Below are 23,344 nucleotides of genomic sequence, written 5' to 3'. Positions count from 1 at the left end.
TGATTAAAGTGGCCAGTACAACAAAACGCCAGTTTCACACGTGAGGACCTGATGAATAAAATGAAAATTGTCTCGCGCAGAGACTGGCGCTTCAGACACCCGCTGGGCGCGCGCGGGCCGCCGTCGGCCGCGTCCTCCATCGAGGTGCTGGAGCTCGCCGCGCCGCTCGCGCAACAAGTACGTGTACAACACACACAACAACACCCCCTCTGTGGCGCGGTGGTAAAGCGTCCCAGGTTCTATCCCCGGTCGGGTCATGATGGAAAATTATCTTTTTCCGATTGGCCCGGATCTTGGATGTTTATATATGTGTATGTGTTATAAATATCCAGTCAGCATACTAATATTATAAATTATTTTATTTATTTTTTCACATGGTTCATAACACAAACTAAATGCGATGAAGTCTGTCTGTCACGATTCCACGGCTTAATCGCTGGATCGATTTTGATAAATTTTGTAATAGTAGGCATTGAAAGCAGCTTACGTCAACAATATATATATATATTTTGCAAAAATACGAAACTATTTCGATTGGGTAAAAATCTATACATACATATATGTATTTGTTATAAAATATAGTATCGTTGAGTTAGTATCCGATAACACAAGTTTCGAACTTGCTCGATTACTGTGTATGGTATAATTTAATAAACACTAAAGAAAGCCCGTGAAATTCACCCTAGTATATGTGGCTGTCCAAATCAAAAGGGATCTTATGGCGCCCGGTACTCACGTCATTATTGCCATTGTTTTGTATTGGAACAACGGCAATAAAGACTTAAGTGCCAGCCGCCATAAGGTCCCTTTTGATTTGGACGGGAAGTTCAAAACTTAAGTTTCTGTTTAATGAGTTGTTTAGGCATTTCTTCTCGGTAGTGAATCAAAATCAAATCATTTATTCAGAAAGTAGGCCTTCACAGGCACTTTTTCACGTCATATTCTAAATTAAATGATGTTTACCAAATTTAAAAACTACTAACATTTCGGAACGACCACTGCTGAGAAGAAATGTGCCGAAAGAAACTCATTCGAACAGTGTCTAGTTGTCTGTTGTTGTATATATAATGCACTAGACGTTGGTCGTTGTGTGAGAAGCACCTTGTTTGTGTACGTACAACACGTGTGCAACACTCGGCAGAGCGGCGGCCGCGCGCGCGCGCTGAGCCGCGGTGCGCTGTGCGCCGCGCTGCTCTCCAACCTGCTGTCGCTCGCGCTCGGCGTCGGGCTCGGGTGTGTATCTCATTTCTACAGTACCTACAACAACTTGTATATGCGCAAACACAAACAACTAGGAATAAAATATACTATTTAATCCATGCTAATATTACACATTTTTACATGGTTCATATATGACCTAAAATAAATGCGAAAATCTGTCTGTCACGCTTTCACGGGTTAATCGCTGGATCGATTTTAATAAATTTTTGAATAATTATAATAACAATAACTCTCCCAACGAAGCAAATATTAGGTCCTTACATATGAAATTGGCGTTCGGTATAGGAGGAACAAAACGTCGAATAGTTTTTAATATAATATATTCATTTAATCAAAGTAAGAACCATTATTATCTATGCACTTTTGCCATCTCATAGGTAGTTCATTGATCCCTTTACTAAAAAAAACATTTGGACGGGAATCAATAAAGTGCAGTGGAATTCGTACTCGTAAATAACGCGATATTTCAAGTTTTCCATTTTGCAACGCAAACAGAAAAATCAGAAGAAGAAAAAACAAATGAATGACGGTTAACGAAACACAAACACATCGTTCATTTGCGACAACAGTGTGACATTTATAAATATTAAATTTTTTGTTTTATTGAAATTCAAACTCGCGATGTCGCGATCTATTTTTCGGTAAAATCGCCGTATTTTTTACTTTAAAAATGGCCGAGTTACGAGAGAATGAGATGCAAATATCACTGTATAGCAGTATCTCACTCGGCGATGCAGTTAGCATCAAGACTGTGACAGCTCAGTTGTTGTCTGTTGTTGCTAGTGTGAAGTGCTCCCGGCTTTCGCCAAAAACGAGACATCACGATAATATCAGCGTTTTTGTGTGAAAAGTAAGTATTTATATCATTTCTTTCTTCCTTCAATAACATGGTACAACTTGTTATCACAGTGTTCGTGAAATTTTTAAAAAATATTAAAATTTTAGGTTATTGATATCACAGTTTTCTTGTAAAAAATATTAATTTCACTGAGATAACTCTTATTGTAACATTGAAGATGATAATTTGATTACACGTTAGCGAAATTTAATTTGGGTTATTTGTAGATGTGCTGATTTTGCCGAATAATTTTAAGTCAGCTTAAATATTTATTTCCACTTATTACACTGTATGTGCTAATAATATTATTTACAGATGGGGTCGAGGACCAAATTGATGTTAGAGTTAGCAAGAAAAAAAAAAGATGATGATGATGGTTGCGATGTTGTTTCAAATGATACTCGTAACATGGATTCTTCAGATACTGAAGAGAATGAAATGATCGGTAAGTATGCTTCACGACTATTCCGTACTTTGCGGCTTTAGAAACCACTATCACTGACATCCTACAATAGATAGTCTATTGTATGAAGGATGTCCGTGTATTGGTTTTGCATCGAGAGTAAAGTCTTTGATTAAAATATCGGTGTAAACTTTATTATACTTATTCATCGATTTCAGAAAATTCAGAGACAACTCAAAACTATCGCCGCCGTTCTAAATCTACAAGTTCATCGTCCAGTAGTTCTTCCAGTAGCTCCTCGTCATCATCTTTTGTAGAAGGTCGGTAAAACTTAAAAGCTAAGTAACCAAAACAAATTTGCAAATTTTGTATCCATTTGTTATTATGTATTCTTTAATTTTCTTGCGCTGATAAGTTTTTGACTGCCTGATAACCTAAAGTGTACCTAAATTTATAACTTTACTAGAATACAAATCATTATCCTCTTATTTATACTTCTGTGCAGATAGCGATGACTCAGTTAAAGATCCAGATTATCAAGAGTTACGTGAAAAATCAAAATTCAGATTTACACTAGCTGAATTTAGTGAAATTCCAATGACATCTGAAAGGAACTCTCAAGAAATAAACCAAAATGAAAACATGTCTACCGTCGCAATAAATGAAAACACACTACCACAAGATTTATTGTATCAGTCAAACACAGCTACAACTGAAAATCAAACTCTAAACTCAAATGAAGTTGAAATAGTTCAGACGCCTACAAAAAAGGGAAAGAAACGGCCAAGACAGGAAAGTGATTGGAAGAAAAATGTTGCAAAAAATTTGAGAAATTGTGGTAAGTCCTACGTATCATCTAAAACTAAAAAATTAATGCCTGAACGAATACTTAAGCCCCCTTGTAAAGAAACCTGTAAATTTAAATGCCGATCCCTCATTAATGAAACCCAACGCCAAGAAATTCTAAATGATTACTGGAATTTGGGTGATATTGAAAGACAATGGTCATTTATACTTCAGTCCATTGATGAAGTAAAGCCAGTACAACGTTATGTTAGAATTGATGAAAATGGAACTCCAGCACCGAAACGAAACAATAATAATGCATTCTTTTTTACTCTGCAAGGCGTAAAAATAAGGGTTTGCAAGGACTTCTTTCGAAACACTCTGGCAATAAATAACCGACCTATAGAAACTGCACTAAAGAAGAAAAATAAAGATACAAACATCTCTTTAATCAAAGATAAACGTGGGTGTCACTCTAACCATGCCCACGTAGATGACGCATTGAAGAATGGTGCAAAAGGTTTCATTGAAGCTATCCCTAAAATTGAATCTCACTATTTGCGAGCTAATTTAAAAAGACATTACATTGACGGAAGTAAGACTATTTCGGATATTCACAGAGACTATGTAGAACAATGCAAGACTAATAATGTTGGTTTTGTTAATTATATTATGTTTTATCGAATATTCACACAAGAATTCAATATATCTTTCTTTATCCCTAAAAAAGACACCTGTGAGTTTTGTGAGGCTTACAAAAATAGCACTGAAGAAGAAAAAGAAATGAAGAAGGAAAGTTACTTGAAACACCACCAAGAAAAACTTTTATCACGAAATGAGAAGGAAAAGGATAAGAATGATGATAATATAGTTGTTGCAGTTTATGATTTACAGGCAGTATTTCAGTGCCCTAAAGGAGAAATATCTGTATTCTATTACAAATCAAAACTGAACGTACTGAATCTGACAATTTACGATATTAAAAATCACTCTGTCGAATGTTATGTATGGGATGAATCACAGGCTCATAGAGGTGCCAACGAGATTGCCACATGCGTTTTTAAATATATAAAAAATATTTCAGAGGGTGGCAAACCAGTTGACGTTGTTTTTTACTCTGATAATGCTGCTGGACAGCAGAAGAATAAGTTCACGATGGCTATGTATCTTTATTCTGTGCAGAACTATCCAAATATAAAGTCTATCACTCATAAATTTCTCATTAAGGGGCATACCCAAAACGAAGGCGACTCAGTTCACTCTCAGATTGAACGGCAAGTGAAAAGGCAGTTGAGATCTGGACCTATATATACCCCTGAAGGTTTCATAGGCGCCATAAAAGCAGCCAGAAAGAAATCTACGCCGATTCACGTCAACGAAATCTGTTATAGTGATATTTGCGATTGGAAAGCTGTAATAAGTAAAGTAAATTTCGTGCTTCAAAAGGATGAAGATAAAAATGCCATTAAAATTTCAGAGATAAAAGTGTTTAAGCTCCTGAAAGATGAGCCTGATACATTATACTTCAAAACTTCTTACGCTGAAGAATTCAAAAGAGCTATCATAATAAAAAAGAAGGTTGATTTTAACTTTCCCCTCAAGAAGGCTTTTGACAGAAAACCTGGTTTAGCTGAAAAGAAGAAAGAAGATATATTTTCTCTGCTGAATAGTAATCACATTCCTGAATACTACAGATCATATTTTGAAAGTTTGTAGCTTTTTATTAACCTGATTAATTAAGATAAGGAGTACTTTTTTTTGTCTGAAGACTGAATTAATATAGTTTTTGTTAAAAGTTTATTATTAGAATTTTTAATTTTGATATCAGTATTTTTTCATTTTTGATGATTCTGCTAACGTGCCATACATGATTGTGATAATTATTGTAAGCTTTTTTTACTAGGCCAAGCTTAGTTATTGATTGACTGTTGAATAAAGACGAAAAGAAGTTATATGTTATTTAAATATGTGCCTTATTTTAATGTCTTAATTGTAATTGAAGATCTCATCATAAATATATTTCTAAGTAAAACTTGTTAAGTACTAGTTGCCACTATTTTGATATTTCATATTGCTGTTATATTAAAGAAACATTTTCGATATCAACGTTTTATCATTTCATGACTCAACACGATGTAACTTAGTTTATCATCTTCAACGTTACATTTCATTATAACACATCAAAAATCTTGCATATTTCAGGAAAATGGTGATAAGTTTTCTCTTTTTTTTTTAAACGTATAAATTATGGGTATTCTCTTTGTAAACATACGATGACTATACATAATTAATTTGTTCATTAGTTAACCTATAATACGTTCTAACAGAGTTAGGTCGTTCGAACAGTATTTTAAAAAATAAGACCGTTCAAAAGTTTAAAAGTTGTTTCCTGTAAAGTTGGGGTTTTTGAGATGTCACATTGTCGTCGCAAGTGAACGACATGTGTAAATAGCTGTATAAATTTGAATTTGGAATTCCTGACCAAAGAGGAGAAATTAAACGCCAATTTCATATGTAAGAACCTAATATTTTGATATTACAATGGATGTTTTATCTATATATGTATTTGTTATAAAATATAGTATCGTTGAGTTAGTATCCCATGACACAAGTCTCGAACTTACTTTGGGGCTAGCTCAATCTGTGTGATTTGTACTAATATATATATATATATATATTGATTGATTTCAGCGTGTGGCTGAGCCGGAGAGGCGTGCTGCCGCCGCGACTGATCATCCTCAACTAGATACCACCAGCTGACACTACTCCACAACATGGCCGCAGAAAGTTTAACACTATTATACAGGGTGATGTAACACCTATATATATATACATACGAAGTGATAAGACACGGTGACTTGGTTACATTCTGTATGAGGAGTTTCAGGTTTATATTAACACTTTTAAAAAATATTTAAGGTTTTGAAAGATGAAAAAAATGTTTATTTGGTACACCGATAAAGATTTAAAATAACATTAGTTATGCATAGTTACAGTCTGTCCAGAAAGTGAGGAAAACGGATTCAAAATTCTTTATTCAATTCAGGATGATATACATCACTTATTGACGTCAAAAAATTAAACTTAAACTAAGTCCACTGCCGGCTTCCAAAGCGCAGGTGAAGAAGAAGCGGCGCGACAAACTTCACCGCTGCCTTTTTTCCAAGGACGTCAATTAACAAATATAGGTCTTATACATATACTAAAAATTATGAGGACGAATTCACATCATTTGTAAAAATGACAAAATTTGAATGAAAAATAAAAAAATAATGTTCCAATAAAATTATTGAAAATTGTCACACAAAAAAAAAAAATAAAAAGCTTAATTTACATTTTTTGAGGAAGTAAATTTTTTCGCCATTGCAACACCGTATATAATGGTCAGGATTGGTTGATGGACGCCAGTGTTGCCCGTCGACAGGAGACAGCGCCGTCGCTTTTATTTCTTCACTTACTGGACAGACTGTATTTGCATTCCGTTAATCTTATCATTTCGTGTATATAGGCTTTGTAACCACTTGTATATGGTATATAGTCCACTGGAAACCTGAACTGTATAGTTTAGGTATGACACCCAGGTGAAGAACTTTGGTGAAGCACGGGTCCGGACTCGACTTGTGGCGCCTTCAATTGAAGACATTTTATACAGTCAATATTTCCAAACTATCATTATATGTATATATTATATATAAAGTATGTTTTAAACTATAGGTTTAAAATATAATCTATTTAACCAGACAAATAATTTGCGTGAAAGTTTAATTCTTGCTATGAAATGTTATTCAGTATTTTGTTACCAATTAAAAACTGTTAGCTATCCGATATATTACAATAGAGGGCGTTACTAAGTTGAAAGCTTACTTGTATGTGGACCGTATGCATGTCTGCCAACTGAAATATGGACTGTCGTAAAGATATACGAATCGGTGACGTGATTTTGCTGGTTTCTCAGTGCGAGGTGTAGTTAATATTAATGTTGAGGCGTTTATCACTATACTGGCTTGTGAGGGCGACGTTTCAAGTAAAATTGCTTATAATTCGAAAGATTTCACACTAACTATAATAATTATGATATTTTTCACAAAAGTTTTAATGTTCCTCAGTTTAAACCATATGGATTTTTATTCTAATTAAGAAAATGCATTACATTTCAATAAGAAATACAAGCAGAGTCGCGGTCAAAAGCTAATATACTAATATCGCTTCGAAGCCCGACTGTCTCTTTGGATAGATAAAGAAAGAAAACTGAAAAAAAAAACAATGTATTGTTTAGTCTATGCCATTTTTGTATTTTTCAATACATCTCTTAGACTTTTGGTCATTTTGTGCGAATCGTCAATGATTTTGTGTTGTATGGAAAGTTACGAGCACACAAAAGGTTTATAATTTGTTTTTTTTTCCATAAAATTTGATATGGCAAAAAGTACATATTTATATTAATATATAGTGATTTGATGTTGTGACTGGGAGAGGCCATGTGCTCAAACATTTGAGTTTTACAAGTCGCAAAGTTGGCCAAAACTTCATGCTATGATAAATTATAGCTATCTCTGTGTTGCTGTGAAAACGAAAGGGTACGCTATAGGTTTCAATGTATGGGCCGCTGTAGAGTGCGGCGGCTGTGATGTACAATGTACATCACACAGTACACAATGTTTATTGAAATGTTTAAGTTGTAACGCTTTAAAATCATTGAAGGTTCGCAAAAACCCTATACATATTTTTCTATGAAAGGACTAGTCTTAAGAATATTATAAAAATACATTTTAAATTTTGTTTGTTTTGTAACTGTCATAAATATAACACAGGAAAATATTCACACGGTATATGAACGATATTTTGGTGTTAGACTACCGCGGAAACAGTCTAGCAAACATCTTAGAGAAATTAATGTGATTTTATTAAAAATATCTTTCAAAAATACTTAATTATTATTTCTATGTTATATTCTCGACATGTGGAAGTAGTTTGTTTATCTCTCGGAGTTAGGTAACACTGAACATAATTTGATGTTTAAGCTCATATCTCTGTAAATTTAAGTTTTGTCCACTTTTTCTTATAAAGTTTAACGATAAATCGACCGTTATTATGACTATTTCTCAATATAATAAAACTTTTAATATTGGATATTATAACCGAAACAAAATTTTACATTTTTCCAAAAGTAGCTTGACTTTTCTAGAAAAAAAATATATAAAAAAAAACAGCTTGGTGATTTTCTGAAACGGAAAATGTGGACAGATTATATATTTAAAAAAGCGATTCAGCTGTGATTGTGAAAACGGGGGAATATTTTATTTATGGGAAAAGCGCGCCATTTTTTAGAAAATACTAGAAAATTACTCAATGGATTCGTTGTTTACATATTTATATTTGGAATGATTGATTAGGAATATGTGAATTTAATTTTAAAATTGCCTTTCGGATTCCCTTTCAATTGATTTTATAAAACAAGTGTACTGGCAAATACATTTTATTCACTTTATATATCCCTAATCAATCATAAGTAATACCTGAAAAGGGAATTATTTTTAAGTTAAAATGCATAGTAGAGAGTTTGGATCGCTAGATTGTTTATTCGATTAATATTATGACAGTAAATTAGAAATATATCATTTACGGGTGGACCAAGACTTAACGCAGATAACATTGTGGAGGGTGAAATTAGTCATAAACTAGTAATTACTACTGAACTTATAAATTTATTTATTTATTAATAAATAAAAATATTTGAAAGGACTTTTTCGGCCACGGCTGTATGTAGTTCAGACCACTGTTGTTTTTATTTTATTTAATCTGCAAAGTCTGTTCTTTTTTTTTAAACTTAAATATTTTTTTTTACAAATGGCCAGTTTAGTGTTTTATGTGCATAGGTTTTTTTCGGTTTTTGAATTGAGTTGTGATCTCATTTACTGTCAGGAATATAGGTAACGCGAAATTTTTGTAAATACATACATGTTACACGTGTCATTTTAATCACTAATGTAAGTGCTTAAAATATAAGGATATATGCATTTTTATTACCAGTGCTTTTTATTTGGCCATTCCATCTGTCATTGGCCACTCCGCCGGTCAACATGGAACTATCTATTCCGGTAACAATGTGTCTGAGATGATGATGATGAAGCAACAATAGCATTCAGCAGAGGACTGACGCAAACATGCGGCCGGTCGTAAAATCACAGCCTATTCTTTAGGCTGGGTGCAAGAAATTTAATGTTCGTGGCGCCACAGCCGATATGAGACATAATCGTCTGCTTTCTTCATAAACGTCTCAATTTATCTCACCAGTTTCAGGATATCGGGCCAAAAAATAAAACAATAAATAATTTTTCAGATTTTTTTTTTCAATATTTTTCTCTATTTTACTTAATCCAACATATAAATAGTACTCACTACATATAAAACTCCAAATTTTATTATTTCAATGGATAAACGCCATGACAAGTACTTTTTATGCAGTTTTTTTTTTTTTTTTCAATTTAAACCGAAAAGTTTATCGATGATTAGGCGAAATCAAATAAATTTAGCACGACAGGATTACTACATGTTTTGTCACGGCAGTGAGACCAGTGAAAAATATTTGGAGTTAAAAACAAAAAAAAAAACAATATCAGTATAATAGAAAACTAAAATTTCATTGTTGGGATTTTATAACTGCATTGAATGAATTTATTTTCCGAAATGACATGTTTTTTTTTCAGCAATTAAGTTTTGATGTTTTGATAATAATATGAAGAAGTTAAAATACAATTTTACAATACAGAAAAAAAAATGGATTTTTTAATGGTTGGATGGAACATTGAACACTATTTCGTACTGAATCTATTCTACACAATTTATTTTATATTAGCAAGGATTTAGCGCGAATTATTAACGTCAAAAAACCATGTCATTTACAATCAAATTTAAAGAGTAATAATTTTCATGATTAAAAAAAAAATACTTGTTCTCATTTATTGTATTGCCAGCAATAATAAAACATATTGTTATGTTTGTTCCAACGTCATGCAAAAATATAATTCAATCATTCCGGAATGATTTCAAAAGTCAGGTACAGTCAACAGCACATCAAGTTACCCTCCATTAAACTCTATTGCGCGGTAATTGCGGCGAGTTTGCAATGAATTTGGGCAGGTTGATATGCTGTTTACTGTACCTATAGGGAATTTTTATTTTTGCGGCGTTATCACGCAAGAGAGCAGCAACAGCTAATTTTGACATTGACAGTTCCACGACTACAATTGATATTAACATGGCAACGGGTGATGTTGGTACCGCACTGCTGAGAACTGCTTTCGATGCAAAAGTACGTATGCTACGTCTGATCCGATCTCTCCTGGCGCGGTGAAAGGTACAACTGTTTGATATAATTACATGAGTCCTCTGCCGCGTCATGTCTGCCTCAAAAACTACTGCACAGATTTTCTTGTGTGAAAACCACAAGAACCAATAGATAATCTAAGTGCTGAGGAAGGTTTGGGTGTAGGCCTTTCACCCGAGCGAAGCCGGGACGGGCTGCTAGTATAAGCTATAATATGTATATTACTTTCAAGACGAGGCTTAATGAAAGAGATACCATTACATTTTGTATCAAAAAGTTCTTGCAAGTGCTCCGACATTGGTGCAGTCTTCTTTGCGTAATATTCATTTATGTAAATTATCTGATATGTGAATGATAAAAAATCTGTTATGCGAACGAGTGAAGTCAAATGATACGTACGTAAAGAAATAAAAATATATAATTGTGAATATATTCGATTTTAAAAACAATTGTATTAAAAAGGTACCAAACATTTTTTATTTATTAAACATATATTAAATTAACATTGTATCAGCACTTTACTTAATTATAAAATGGGATAATCAAATCGATTACTGTGTATGGTATAATTTAATAAACAATAAAATTCACCCTAGTATATGTGGCTGTCCAAATCAAAAGGGACCTTATGGCGCCCGGTACTCACGTTATTATTGCCGTTGTTTTGTATTGGAACAACGGCAATAAAGACTTAAGTGCCAGCCGCCATAAGGTCCCTTTTGATTTGGACGGGAAGTTCAAAACTTAAGTTTCTGTTTAATGAGTTGTTTAGGCATTTCCTCTCGGTAGTCAATCAAAATAAAATCATTTATTCAGAAATTAGGCTTTCACAGGCACTTTTTCACGTCATATTCTAAATTAAATGATGTTTACCAAAGCTACAAAGTACTAGCATTTCGGAACGACCACTGCTGAGAAGAAATGTGCCGAAAGAAACTCATTCGAACAGTGTCTAGTTGTCTGTTGTTGTATATATAATGCACTAGACGTTGGTCGTTGTGTGAGAAGCACCTTGTTTGTGTACGTACAACACGTGTGCAACACTCGGCAGAGCGGCGGCCGCGCGCGCGCGCTGAGCCGCGGTGCGCTGTGCGCCGCGCTGCTCTCCAACCTGCTGTCGCTCGCGCTCGGCGTCGGGCTCGGGTGTGTATCTCATTTCTACAGTACCTACAACAACTTGTATATGCGCAAACACAAACAACTAGGAATAAAATATACTATTTAATCCATGCTAATATTACAAATTTTTACATGGTTCATATATGACCTAAAATAAATGCGAAAATCTGTCTGTCACGCTTTCACGGCTTAATCGCTGGATCGATTTTAATAAATTTTTGAATAATTATAATAACAATAACTCTCCCAACGAAGCAAATATTAGATCCTTACATATGAAATTGGCGTTTGGTATAGGAGGAACAAAAAGTCGAATAGTTTTTAATATAATATATTCATTTAATCAAAGTAAGAACCATTATTATCTATGCACTTTTGCCATCTCATAGGTAGTTCATTGATCCCTTTACTAAAAAAAACATTTGGACGGGAATCAACTCATAAATAACGCGATATTTCAAGTTTTCCATTTTGTAAACTGAGTGACGCAAACAGAAAAATCAGAAGAAGAAAAAACAAATGAATGACGGTTAACGAAACACAAACACATGTGTAAATAGCTGTATAAATTTGAATTTGTAATTCTTGACCAAAGAGGAGAAATTAAACGCCATTTTCATATGTAAGAACCTAATATTTTGATATTACAATGGATGTTTATCTATATATGTATTTGTTATAAAATATAGTATCGTTGAGTTAGTATCCCATAACACAAGTCTCGAACTTTGGGGCTAGCTCAATCTGTGTGATTTGTACTAATATATATATATATTGATTGATTTCAGCGTGTGGCTGAGCCGGAGAGGCGTGCTGCCGCCGCGACTGATCATCCTCAACTAGATACCACCAGCTGACACTACTCCACAACATGGCCGCAGAAAGTTTAACACTATTATACAGGGTGATGTAACACCTATATATATATACATACGAAGTGATAAGATACGGTGACTTGGTTACATTCTGTATGAGAAGTTTCAAGTTTATATTAACACTTTTAAAAAAGATAAAATGTTTATTTGGTACACCGATAAAGATTTACAATAACAATAGTTATGCATAGTTACAGTCTGTCCAGAAAGTGAGGAAAACGGATTCAAATTTCTTTATTCAATTCAGGATGATATACATCACTTATTGACGTCAAAAAATTACTTAAACTAAGTCTACTGCCGGCTTCCAAAGCGCAGGTGAAGAAGAAGCGGCGCAACAAACTTCACCGCGGCCTTTTCTCCAAGGACGTCAATTAACAAATATAGGTCTTATACATATATTAAAAATTATGAGGACGAATTTACATCATTTGTAAAAATGACAAAATTTGAATGAAAAATAAAAAAATATGTTGTATTTCCAATAAAATTATTGAAAATTGTCACACAAAAAAAAAATAGAAAGCTTAATTTACATTTTTTGAGGAACTAAATTTTTTCGCCATTGCAACACCGTATATAATGGTCAGCATTGGTTGATAGACGCCAGTGTTGCCCGTCGACAGGAGACAGCGCTGTCGCTTTTATTTCTTCACTTACTGGACAGACTGTATTTGCATTCCGTTAATCTTATCATTTCGTGTATATAGGCTTTGTAACCACTTGTATATGGTATATAGTCCACTGGAAACCTGAACTGTATAGTTTAGGTATGACACCCAGGTGAAGAACTTTGGTGAAGCACGGGTCCGGACTCGACTTGTGGCGCCTTCAATTGAAGACATTTTATACAGTCAATATTTCCAAACTATCATTATATGTATATATTATATATAAAGTATGTTTTAAACTATAGGTTTAAAATATAATCTATTTAATCAGACAAATAATTTGCGTGAAAGTTTAATTCTTGCTATGAAATGTTATTCAGTATTTTGTTACCAATTAAAAACTGTTAGCTATCCGATATATTACAATAGAGGGCGTTACTAAGTTGAAAGCTTACTTGTATGTGGACCGTATGCATGTCTGCCAACTGAAATATGGACTGTCGTAAAGATATACGAATCGGTGACGTGATTTTGCTGGTTTCTCAGTGCGAGGTGTAGTTAATATTAATGTTGAAGCGTTTATCACTATACTGGCTTGTGAGGGCGACGTTTCAAGTAAAATTGCTTATAATTCGAAAGATTTCACACTACCTATAATAATTATGATATTTTTCACAATTCCTCAGTTTAAACCATACGGATTTTTATTCTAATTAAGAAAATGCATTACATTTCAATAAGAAATACAAGCAGAGTCGCGGTCAAAAGCTAATATACTAATATCGCTTCGAAGCCTGACTGTCTCTTTGGATAGATAAAGAAAGAAAACTGAAAAAAAAAAACAGTGTATTGTTTAGTCTATGCCATTTTTGTATTTTTCAATACATCTCTTAGACTTTTGGTCATTTTGTGCGAATCGTCAATGATTTTGTGTTGTATGGAAAGTTACGAGCACACAAAAGGTTTACATTTGTTTTTTTTTCCATAAAATTTGATATGGCAAAGAGTACATATTTATATTAATATATAGTGATTTGATGTTGTGACTGGGAGAGGCTATGTGCTCAAACATTTGAGTTTTACAAGTCGCAAAGTTGGCCAAAACTTCATGCTATGATAAATTATAGCTATCTCTGTCTTGTTGTGAAAACGAAAGGGTACGCTATAGGTTTCAATGTATGGGCCGCTGTAGAGTGCGGCGGCTGTGATGTACAATGTACATCACACAGTACACAATGTTTATTGAAATGTTTAAGTTGTAACGCTTTAAAATCATTGAAGGTTCGCAAAAACCCTATACATATTTTTCTATGAAAGGACTAGTCTTAAGAATATTATAAAAATACATTTTAAATTTTGTTTGTTTTGTAACTGTCATAAATATAACACAGGAAAACATTCACACGGTATATGAACGATATTTTGGTGTTAGACTACCGCGGAAACAGTCTAGCAAACATCTTAGAGAAATTAATGTGATTTTATTAAAAATATCTTTCAAAAATACTTAATTATTATTTCTATGTTATATTCTCGACATGTGGAAGTAGTTTGTTTATCTCTCGGAGTTAGGTAACACTGAACATTTGATGTTTAAGCTCATATCTCTGTAAATTTAAGTTTTGTCCACTTTTTCTTATAAAGTTTAACGATAAATCGACCGTTATTATGACTATTTCTCAATATAATAAAACTTTTAATATTGGATATTATAACCGAAACAAAATTTTACATTTTTCCAAAAGTAGCTTGACTTTTCTAGAAAAAAAATATATAAAAAAAAACAGCTTGGTGATTTTCTGAAACGGAAAATGTGGACAGATTATATATTTAAAAAAGCGATTCAGCTGTGATTGTGAAAACGGGGGAATATTTTATTTATGGGAAAAGCGCGCCATTTTTTAGAAAATACTAGAAAATTACTCAATGGATTCGTTGTTTACATATTTATATTTGGAATGATTGATTAGGAATATGTGAATTTAATTTTAAAATTGCCTTTCGGATTCCCTTTCAATTGATTTTATAAAACAAGTGTACTGGCAAATACATTTTATTCACTTTATATATCCCTAATCAATCATAAGTAATACCTGAAAAGGGAATTATTTTTAAGTTAAAATGCATAGTAGAGAGTTTGGATCGCTAGATTGTTTATTCGATTAATATTATGACAGTAAATTAGAAATATATCATTTACGGGTGGACCAAGACTTAACGCAGATAACATTGTGGAGGGTGAAATTAGTCATAAACTAGTAATTACTACTGAACTTATAAATTTATTTATTTATTAATAAATAAAAATATTTGAAAGGACTTTTTCGGCCACGGCTGTATGTAGTTCAGACCACTGTTGTTTTTATTTTATTTAATCTGCAAAGTCTGTTCTTTTTTTTTAAACTTAAATATTTTTTTTTACAAATGGCCAGTTTAGTGTTTTATGTGCATAGGTTTTTTTCGGTTTTTGAATTGAGTTGTGATCTCATTTACTGTCAGGAATATAGGTAACGCGAAATTTTTGTAAATACATACATGTTACACGTGTCATTTTAATCACTAATGTAAGTGCTTAAAATATAAGGATATATGCATTTTTATTACCAGTGCTTTTTATTTGGCCATTCCATCTGTCATTGGCCACTCCGCCGGTCAACATGGAACTATCAATTCCGGTAACAATGTGTCTGAGATGATGATGATGAAGCAACAATAGCATTCAGCCGAGGACTGACGCAAACATGCGGCCGGTCGTAAAATCACAGCCTATTCTTTAGGCTGGGTGCAAAAAATTTAATGTTCGTGGCGCCACAGCCGATATGAGACATAATCGTCTGCTTTCTTCATAAACGTCTCAATTTATCTCACCAGTTTCAGGATATCGGGCCAAAAAATAAAACAATAAATAATTTTTCAGATTTTTTTTTCAATATTTTTCTCTATTTTACTTAATCCAACATATAAATAGTACTCACTACATATAAAACTCCAAATTTTATTATTTCAATGGATAAACGCCATGACAAGTACTTTTTATGCAGTTTTTTTTTTTTTTCAATTTAAACCGAAAAGTTTATCGATGATTAGGCGAAATCAAATAAATTTAGCACGACAGGATTACTACATGTTTTGTCACGGCAGTGAGACCAGTGAAAAATATTTGGAGTTAAAAACAAAAAAAAAAAAACAATATCAGTATAATAGAAAACTAAAATTTCATTGTTGGGATTTTATAACTGCATTGAATGAATTTATTTTCCGAAATGACATGTTTTTTTTTCAGCAATTAAGTTTTGATGTTTTGATAATAATATGAAGAAGTTAAAATACAATTTTACAATACAGAAAAAAAAATGGATTTTTTAATGGTTGGATGGAACATTGAACACTATTTCGTACTGAATCTATTCTACACAATTTATTTTATATTAGCAAGGATTTAGCGCGAATTATTAACGTCAAAAAACCATGTCATTTACAATCAAATTTAAAGAGTAATAATTTTCATGATTAAAAAAAAAATACTTGTTCTCATTTATTGTATTGCCAGCAATAATAAAACATATTGTTATGTTTGTTCCAACGTCATGCAAAAATATAATTCAATCATTCCGGAATGATTTCAAAAGTCAGGTACAGTCAACAGCACATCAAGTTACCCTCCATTAAACTCTATTGCGCGGTAATTGCGGCGAGTTTGCAATGAATTTGGGCAGGTTGATATGCTGTTTACTGTACCTATAGTGAATTTTTATTTTTGCGGCGTTATCACGCAAGAGAGCAGCAACAGATAATTTTGACATTGACAGTTCCACGACTACAATTGATATTAACATGGCAACGGGTGATGTTGGTACCGCACTGCTGAGAACTGCTTTCGATGCAAAAGTACGTATATTGCTATCTCTTTCGTCTGATCCGATCTCTCCTGGCGCGGTGAAAGGTACAACTGTTTGATATAATTACATGAGTCCTCTGCCGCGTCATGTCTGCCTCAAAAACTACTGCACAGATTTTCTTGCGGTTTTCACCAATAGATAATCTAAGTGCTGAGGAAGGTTTGGGTGTAGGCCTTTCACCCGAGCGAAGCCGGGACGGGCTGCTAGTATAAGCTATAATATGTATATTACTCTTAATGAAAGAGACACCATTACATTTTGTATGAAAAAGTTCTTGCAAGTGCTCCGACGTTGGTGCAGTCTTCTTTGCGTAATATTCATTTATGTAAATTATCTGATATGTGAATGATAAAAAATCTGTTATGCGAACGAGTGAAGTCAAATGATACGTACGTAAAGAAATAAAAATATATAATTGTGAATATATTCGATTTTAAAAACAATTGTATTAAAAAGGTACCAAACATTTTAAATGATTTTCTGCCCGAGTGCATTCTATATGAGGTACCTTTTCATGCATGTTTTGAATGAAGAATATTTTTTTATTTATTAAACATATATTAAATTAACATTGTATCAGCACTTTACTTAATTATAAAATGGGATAATCAAATCGATTACTGTGTATGGTATAATTTAATAAACACTAAAGAAAGCCCGTGAAATTCACCCTAGTATATGTGGCTGTCCAAATCAAAAGGGATCTTATGGCGCCCGGTACTCACGTCATTATTGCCATTGTTTTGTATTGGAACAACGGCAATAAAGACTTAAGTGCCAGCCGCCATAAGGTCCCTTTTGATTTGGACGGGAAGTTCAAAACTTAAGTTTCTGTTTAATGAGTTGTTTAGGCATTTCTTCTCGGTAGTGAATCAAAATCAAATCATTTATTCAGAAAGTAGGCCTTCACAGGCACTTTTTCACGTCATATTCTAAATTAAATGATGTTTACCAAATTTAAAAACTACTAACATTTCGGAACGACCACTGCTGAGAAGAAATGTGCCGAAAGAAACTCATTCGAACAGTGTCTAGTTGCCTGTTGTTGTATATACAATGCACTAGACGTTGGTCGTTGTGTGAGAAGCACCTTGTTCGTGTACGTACAACACGTGTGCAACACTCGGCAGAGCGGCGGCCGCGCGCGCGCGCTGAGCCGCGGTGCGCTGTGCGCCGCGCTGCTCTCCAACCTGCTGTCGCTCGCGCTCGGCGTCGGGCTCGGGTGTGTATCTCATTTCTACAGTACCTACAACAACTTGTATATGCGCAAACACAAACAACTAGGAATAAAATATACATGCCAATCCATGCTAATATTACAAATTTTTACATGGTTCATATATGACCTAAAATAAATGCGAAAATCTGTCTGTCACGCTTTCACGGCTTAATCGCTGGATCGATTTTAATAAATTTTTAAATAATTATAATAACAATAACTCTCCCAACGATTGAAAGCAGCAGCTTACGTCAACAATATATGAATTATTTTACGAAAATAAAGCAAATATTACATCCTTACATATGAAATAGGCGTTTGGTATAGGAGGAACAAAAAGTCGAATATTTTTTAATATAATATATTCATTTAATCAAAGTAAGAACCATTATTATCTATGCACTTTTGCCATCTCATAGGTAGTTCATTGATCCCTTTACTAAAAAAAACATTTGGACGGGAATCAACTCATAAATAACGCGATATTTCAAGTTTTCCATTTTGTAAACTGAGTGACGCAAACAGAAAAATCAGAAGAAGAAAAAACAAATGAATGACGGTTAACGAAACACAAACACATGTGTAAATAGCTGTATAAATTTGAATTTGTAATTCTTGACCAAAGAGGAGAAATTAAACGCCATTTTCATATGTAAGAACCTAATATTTTGATATTACAATGGATGTTTATCTATATATGTATTTGTTATAAAATATAGTATCGTTGAGTTAGTATCCCATAACACAAGTCTCGAACTTGCTTTGGGGCTAGCTCAATCTGTGTGATTTGTACTAATATATATATATATATTGATTGATTTCAGCGTGTGGCTGAGCCGGAGAGGCGTGCTGCCGCCGCGACTGATCATCCTCAACTAGATACCACCAGCTGACACTACTCCACAACATGGCCGCAGAAAGTTTAACACTATTATACAGGGTGATGTAACACCTATATATATATACATACGAAGTGATAAGACACGGTGACTTGGTTACATTCTGTATGAGGAGTTTCAGGTTTATATTAACACTTTTAAAAAATATTTAAGGTTTTGAAAGATGAAAAAAATGTTTATTTGGTACACCGATAAAGATTTAAAATAACATTAGTTATGCATAGTTACAGTCTGTCCAGAAAGTGAGGAAAACGGATTCAAAATTCTTTATTCAATTTAGGATGATATACATCACTTATTGACGTCAAAAAATTACTTAAACTAAGTCTACTGCCGGCTTCCAAAGCGCAGGTGAAGAAGAAGCGGCGCAACAAACTTCACCGCGGCCTTTTCTCCAAGGACGTCAATTAACAAATATAGGTCTTATACATATACTAAAAATTATGAGGACGAATTTACATCATTTGTAAAAATGACAAAATTTGAATGAAAAATAAAAAAATATGTTGTATTTCCAATAAAATTATTGAAAATTGTCACACAAAAAAAAATAAAAAGCTTAATTTACATTTTTTGAGGAAGTAAATTTTTTCGCCATTGCAACACCGAATATAATGGTCAGGATTGGTTGATGGACGCCAGTGTTGCCCGTCGACAGGAGACAGCGCTGTCGCTTTTATTTCTTCACTTACTGGACAGACTGTATTTGCATTCCGTTAATCTTATCATTTCGTGTATATAGGCTTTGTAACCACTTGTATATGGTATATAGTCCACTGGAAACCTGAACTGTATAGTTTAGGTATGACACCCAGGTGAAGAACTTTGGTGAAGCACGGGTCCGGACTCGACTTGTGGCGCCTTCAATTGAAGACATTTTATACAGTCAATATTTCCAAACTATCATTATATGTATATATTATATATAAAGTATGTTTTAAACTATAGGTTTAAAATATAATCTATTTAATCAGACAAATAATTTGCGTGAAAGTTTAATTCTTGCTATGAAATGTTATTCAGTATTTTGTTACCAATTAAAAACTGTTAGCTATCCGATATATTACAATAGAGGGCGTTACTAAGTTGAAAGCTTACTTGTATGTGGACCGTATGCATGTCTGCCAACTGAAATATGGACTGTCGTAAAGATATACGAATCGGTGACGTGATTTTGCTGGTTTCTCAGTGCGAGGTGTAGTTAATATTAATGTTGAAGCGTTTATCACTATACTGGCTTGTGAGGGCGACGTTTCAAGTAAAATTGCTTATAATTCGAAAGATTTCACACTAACTATAATAATTATGATATTTTTCACAAAAGTTTTAATGTTCCTCAGTTTAAACCATACGGATTTTTATTCTAATTAAGATAATGCATAACATTTCAATAAGAAATACAAGCAGAGTCGCGGTCAAAAGCTAATATACTAATATCGCTTCGAAGCCCGACTGTCTCTTTGGATAGATAAAGAAAGAAAACTGAAAAAAAAAAACAGTGTATTGTTTAGTCTATGCCATTTTTGTATTTTTCAATACATCTCTTAGACTTTTGGACATTTTGTGCGAATCGTCAATGATTTTGTGTTGTATGGAAAGTTACGAGCACACAAAAGGTTTACATTTGTTTTTTTTTCCATAAAATTTGATATGGCAAAGAGTACATATTTATATTAATATATAGTGATTTGATGTTGTGACTGGGAGAGGCTATGTGCTCAAACATTTGAGTTTTACAAGTCGCAAAGTTGGCCAAAACTTCATGCTATGATAAATTATAGCTATCTCTGTCTTGCTGTGAAAACGAAAGGGTACGCTATAGGTTTCAATGTTTGGGCCGCTGTAGAGTGCGACGGCTGTGATGTACAATGTACATCACACAGTACACAATGTTTATTGAAATGTTTAAGTTGTAACGCTTTAAAATCATTGAAGGTTCGCAAAAACCCTATACATATTTTTCTATGAAAGGACTAGTCTTAAGAATATTATAAAAATACATTTTAAATTTTGTTTGTTTTGTAACTGTCATAAATATAACACAGGAAAACATTCACACGGTATATGAACGATATTTTGGTGTTAGACTACCGCGGAAACAGTCTAGCAAACATCTTAGAGAAATTAATGTGATTTTATTAAAAATATCTTTCAAAAATACTTAATTATTATTTCTATGTTATATTCTCGACATGTGGAAGTAGTTTGTTTATCTCTCGGAGTTAGGTAACACTGAACATTTGATGTTTAAGCTCATATCTCTGTAAATTTAAGTTTTGTCCACTTTTTCTTATAAAGTTTAACGATAAATCGACCGTTATTATGACTATTTCTCAATATGACAGCGACAATATAATAAAACTTTTAATATTGGATATTATAACCGAAACAAAATTTTACATTTTTCCAAAAGTAGCTTGACCTTTTTAGAATAAATATATATTAAAAAAAACAGCTTGGTGATTTTCTGAAACGGAAAATGTGGACAGATTATATATTTAAAAAAGCGATTCAGCTGTGATTGTGAAAACGGGGGAATATTTTATTTATGGGAAAAGCGCGCCATTTTTTAGAAAATACTAGAAAATTACTCAATGGATTCGTTGTTTACATATTTATATTTGGAATGATTGATTAGGAATATGTGAATTTTATTTTAAAATTGCCTTTCGGATTCCCTTTCAATTGATTTTATAAAACAAGTGTACTGGCAAATACATTTTATTCCCTTTATATATCCCTAATCAATCATAAGTAATACCTGAAAAGGGAATTATTTTTAAGTTAAAATGCATAGTAGAGAGTTTGGATCGCTAGATTGTTTATTCGATTAATATTATGACAGTAAATTAGAAATATACCATTTACGGGTGGACCAAGACTTAACGCAGATAACATTGTGGAGGGTGAAATTAGTCATAAACTAGTAATTACTACTGAACTTATAAATTTATTTATTTATTAATAAATAAAAATATTTGAAAGGACTTTCGGCCACGGCTGTATGTAGTTCAGACCACTATTGTTTTTATTTTATTTAATCTGCAAAGTCTGTTTTTTTTTTTAAACTTAAATATTTTTTTTACAAATGGCCAGTTTAGTGTTTTATGTGCATAGGTTTTTTTCGGTTTTTGAATTGAGTTGTGATCTCATTTACTGTCAGGAATATAGGTAACGCGAAATTTTTGTAAATACATACATGTTACACGTGTCATTTTAATCACTAATGTAAGTGCTTAAAATATAAGGATATATGCATTTTTATTACCAGTGCTTTTTATTTGGCCATTCCATCTGTCATTAGCCACTCCGCCGGTCAACATGGAACTATCAATTCCGGTAACAATGTGTCTGAGATGATGATGATGAAACAACAATAGCATTCAGCCGAGGACTGACGCAAACATGCGGCCGGTCGTAAAATCACAGCCTATTCTTTAGGCTGGGTGCAAGAAATTTAATGTTCGTGGCGCCACAGCCGATATGAGACATAATCGTCTGCTTTCTTCATAAACGTCTCAATTTATCTCACCAGTTTCAGGATATCGGGCCAAAAAATAAAACAATAAATAATTTTTCAGATTTTTTTTTCAATATTTTTCTCTATTTTACTTAATCCAACATATAAATAGTACTCACTACATATAAAACTCCAAATTTTATTATTTCAATGGATAAACGCCATGACAAGTACTTTTTATGTAGTTTTTTTTTTTTTCAATTTAAACCAAAAAGTTATATCGATGATTAGGCGAAATCAAATAAATTTAGCACGACAGGATTACTACAAGTTTTGTCACGGCAGTGAGACCAGTGAAAAATATTTGGAGTTAAAAACAAAAAAAAAAAACAATATCAGTATAATAGAAAACTAAAATTTCATTGTTGGGATTTTATAACTGCATTGAATGAATTTATTTTCCGAAATGACATGTTTTTTTTTTCAGCAATTAACTTTTGATAATAATATGAAGAAGTTAAAATACAATTTTACAATACAGAAAAAAAAATGGATTTTTTAATGGTTGGATGGAACATTGAACACTATTTCGTACTGAATCTATTCTACACAATTTATATTAGCAAGGATTTAGCGCGAATTATTAACGTCAAAAAAACCATGTCATTTACAATCAAATTTAAAGAG

At 33.0% G+C, this 23,344-nt stretch overlaps 1 protein-coding gene and 2 long non-coding RNA genes across 5 annotated transcripts in view; all 3 read left to right on the top strand.

The window, feature by feature from the left end:
- The window catches only part of BNIP3, a 40,096-nt gene extending 30,822 nt beyond the window's left edge, over window positions 1-9,274 (top strand). For 2 of the 3 annotated variants that reach the window (XM_053766795.2, XM_053766796.2), the window contains exons 5-7: window positions 81-177; window positions 1,142-1,233; window positions 5,940-9,274. In XM_053766795.2, the coding sequence (XP_053622770.1) occupies window positions 81-177; window positions 1,142-1,233; window positions 5,940-5,994 (244 nt within the window). In that variant the 3' untranslated portion in view covers window positions 5,995-9,274. The remainder of the gene's footprint in view (window positions 1-80; window positions 178-1,141; window positions 1,234-5,939) is intronic. The other variant, XM_053766797.2, reaches the window with a different exon arrangement.
- Window positions 9,275-11,199: 1,925 nt separating this feature from the next.
- Window positions 11,200-15,783, top strand: LOC128682207 (uncharacterized). Its single transcript, XR_008406093.1, has 2 exons — window positions 11,200-11,718; window positions 12,483-15,783. It is a non-coding gene; the product is annotated as an uncharacterized LOC128682207 (long non-coding RNA).
- Window positions 15,784-16,078: 295 nt separating this feature from the next.
- LOC128682198 (uncharacterized) lies at window positions 16,079-22,464 on the top strand. Its single transcript, XR_008406090.2, has 2 exons — window positions 16,079-18,301; window positions 19,123-22,464. It is a non-coding gene; the product is annotated as an uncharacterized LOC128682198 (long non-coding RNA).
- The last annotated feature ends 880 nt before the right edge of the window (window positions 22,465-23,344 follow it).

This window comes from Plodia interpunctella, chromosome 29 (assembly GCF_027563975.2).
Source record: "Plodia interpunctella isolate USDA-ARS_2022_Savannah chromosome 29, ilPloInte3.2, whole genome shotgun sequence".
Classification (NCBI taxonomy): domain Eukaryota; kingdom Metazoa; phylum Arthropoda; class Insecta; order Lepidoptera; family Pyralidae; genus Plodia; species Plodia interpunctella.
Note: the sequence above shows the minus strand (reverse complement) of the source record. Positions and strands in the feature narration are given on the sequence as shown.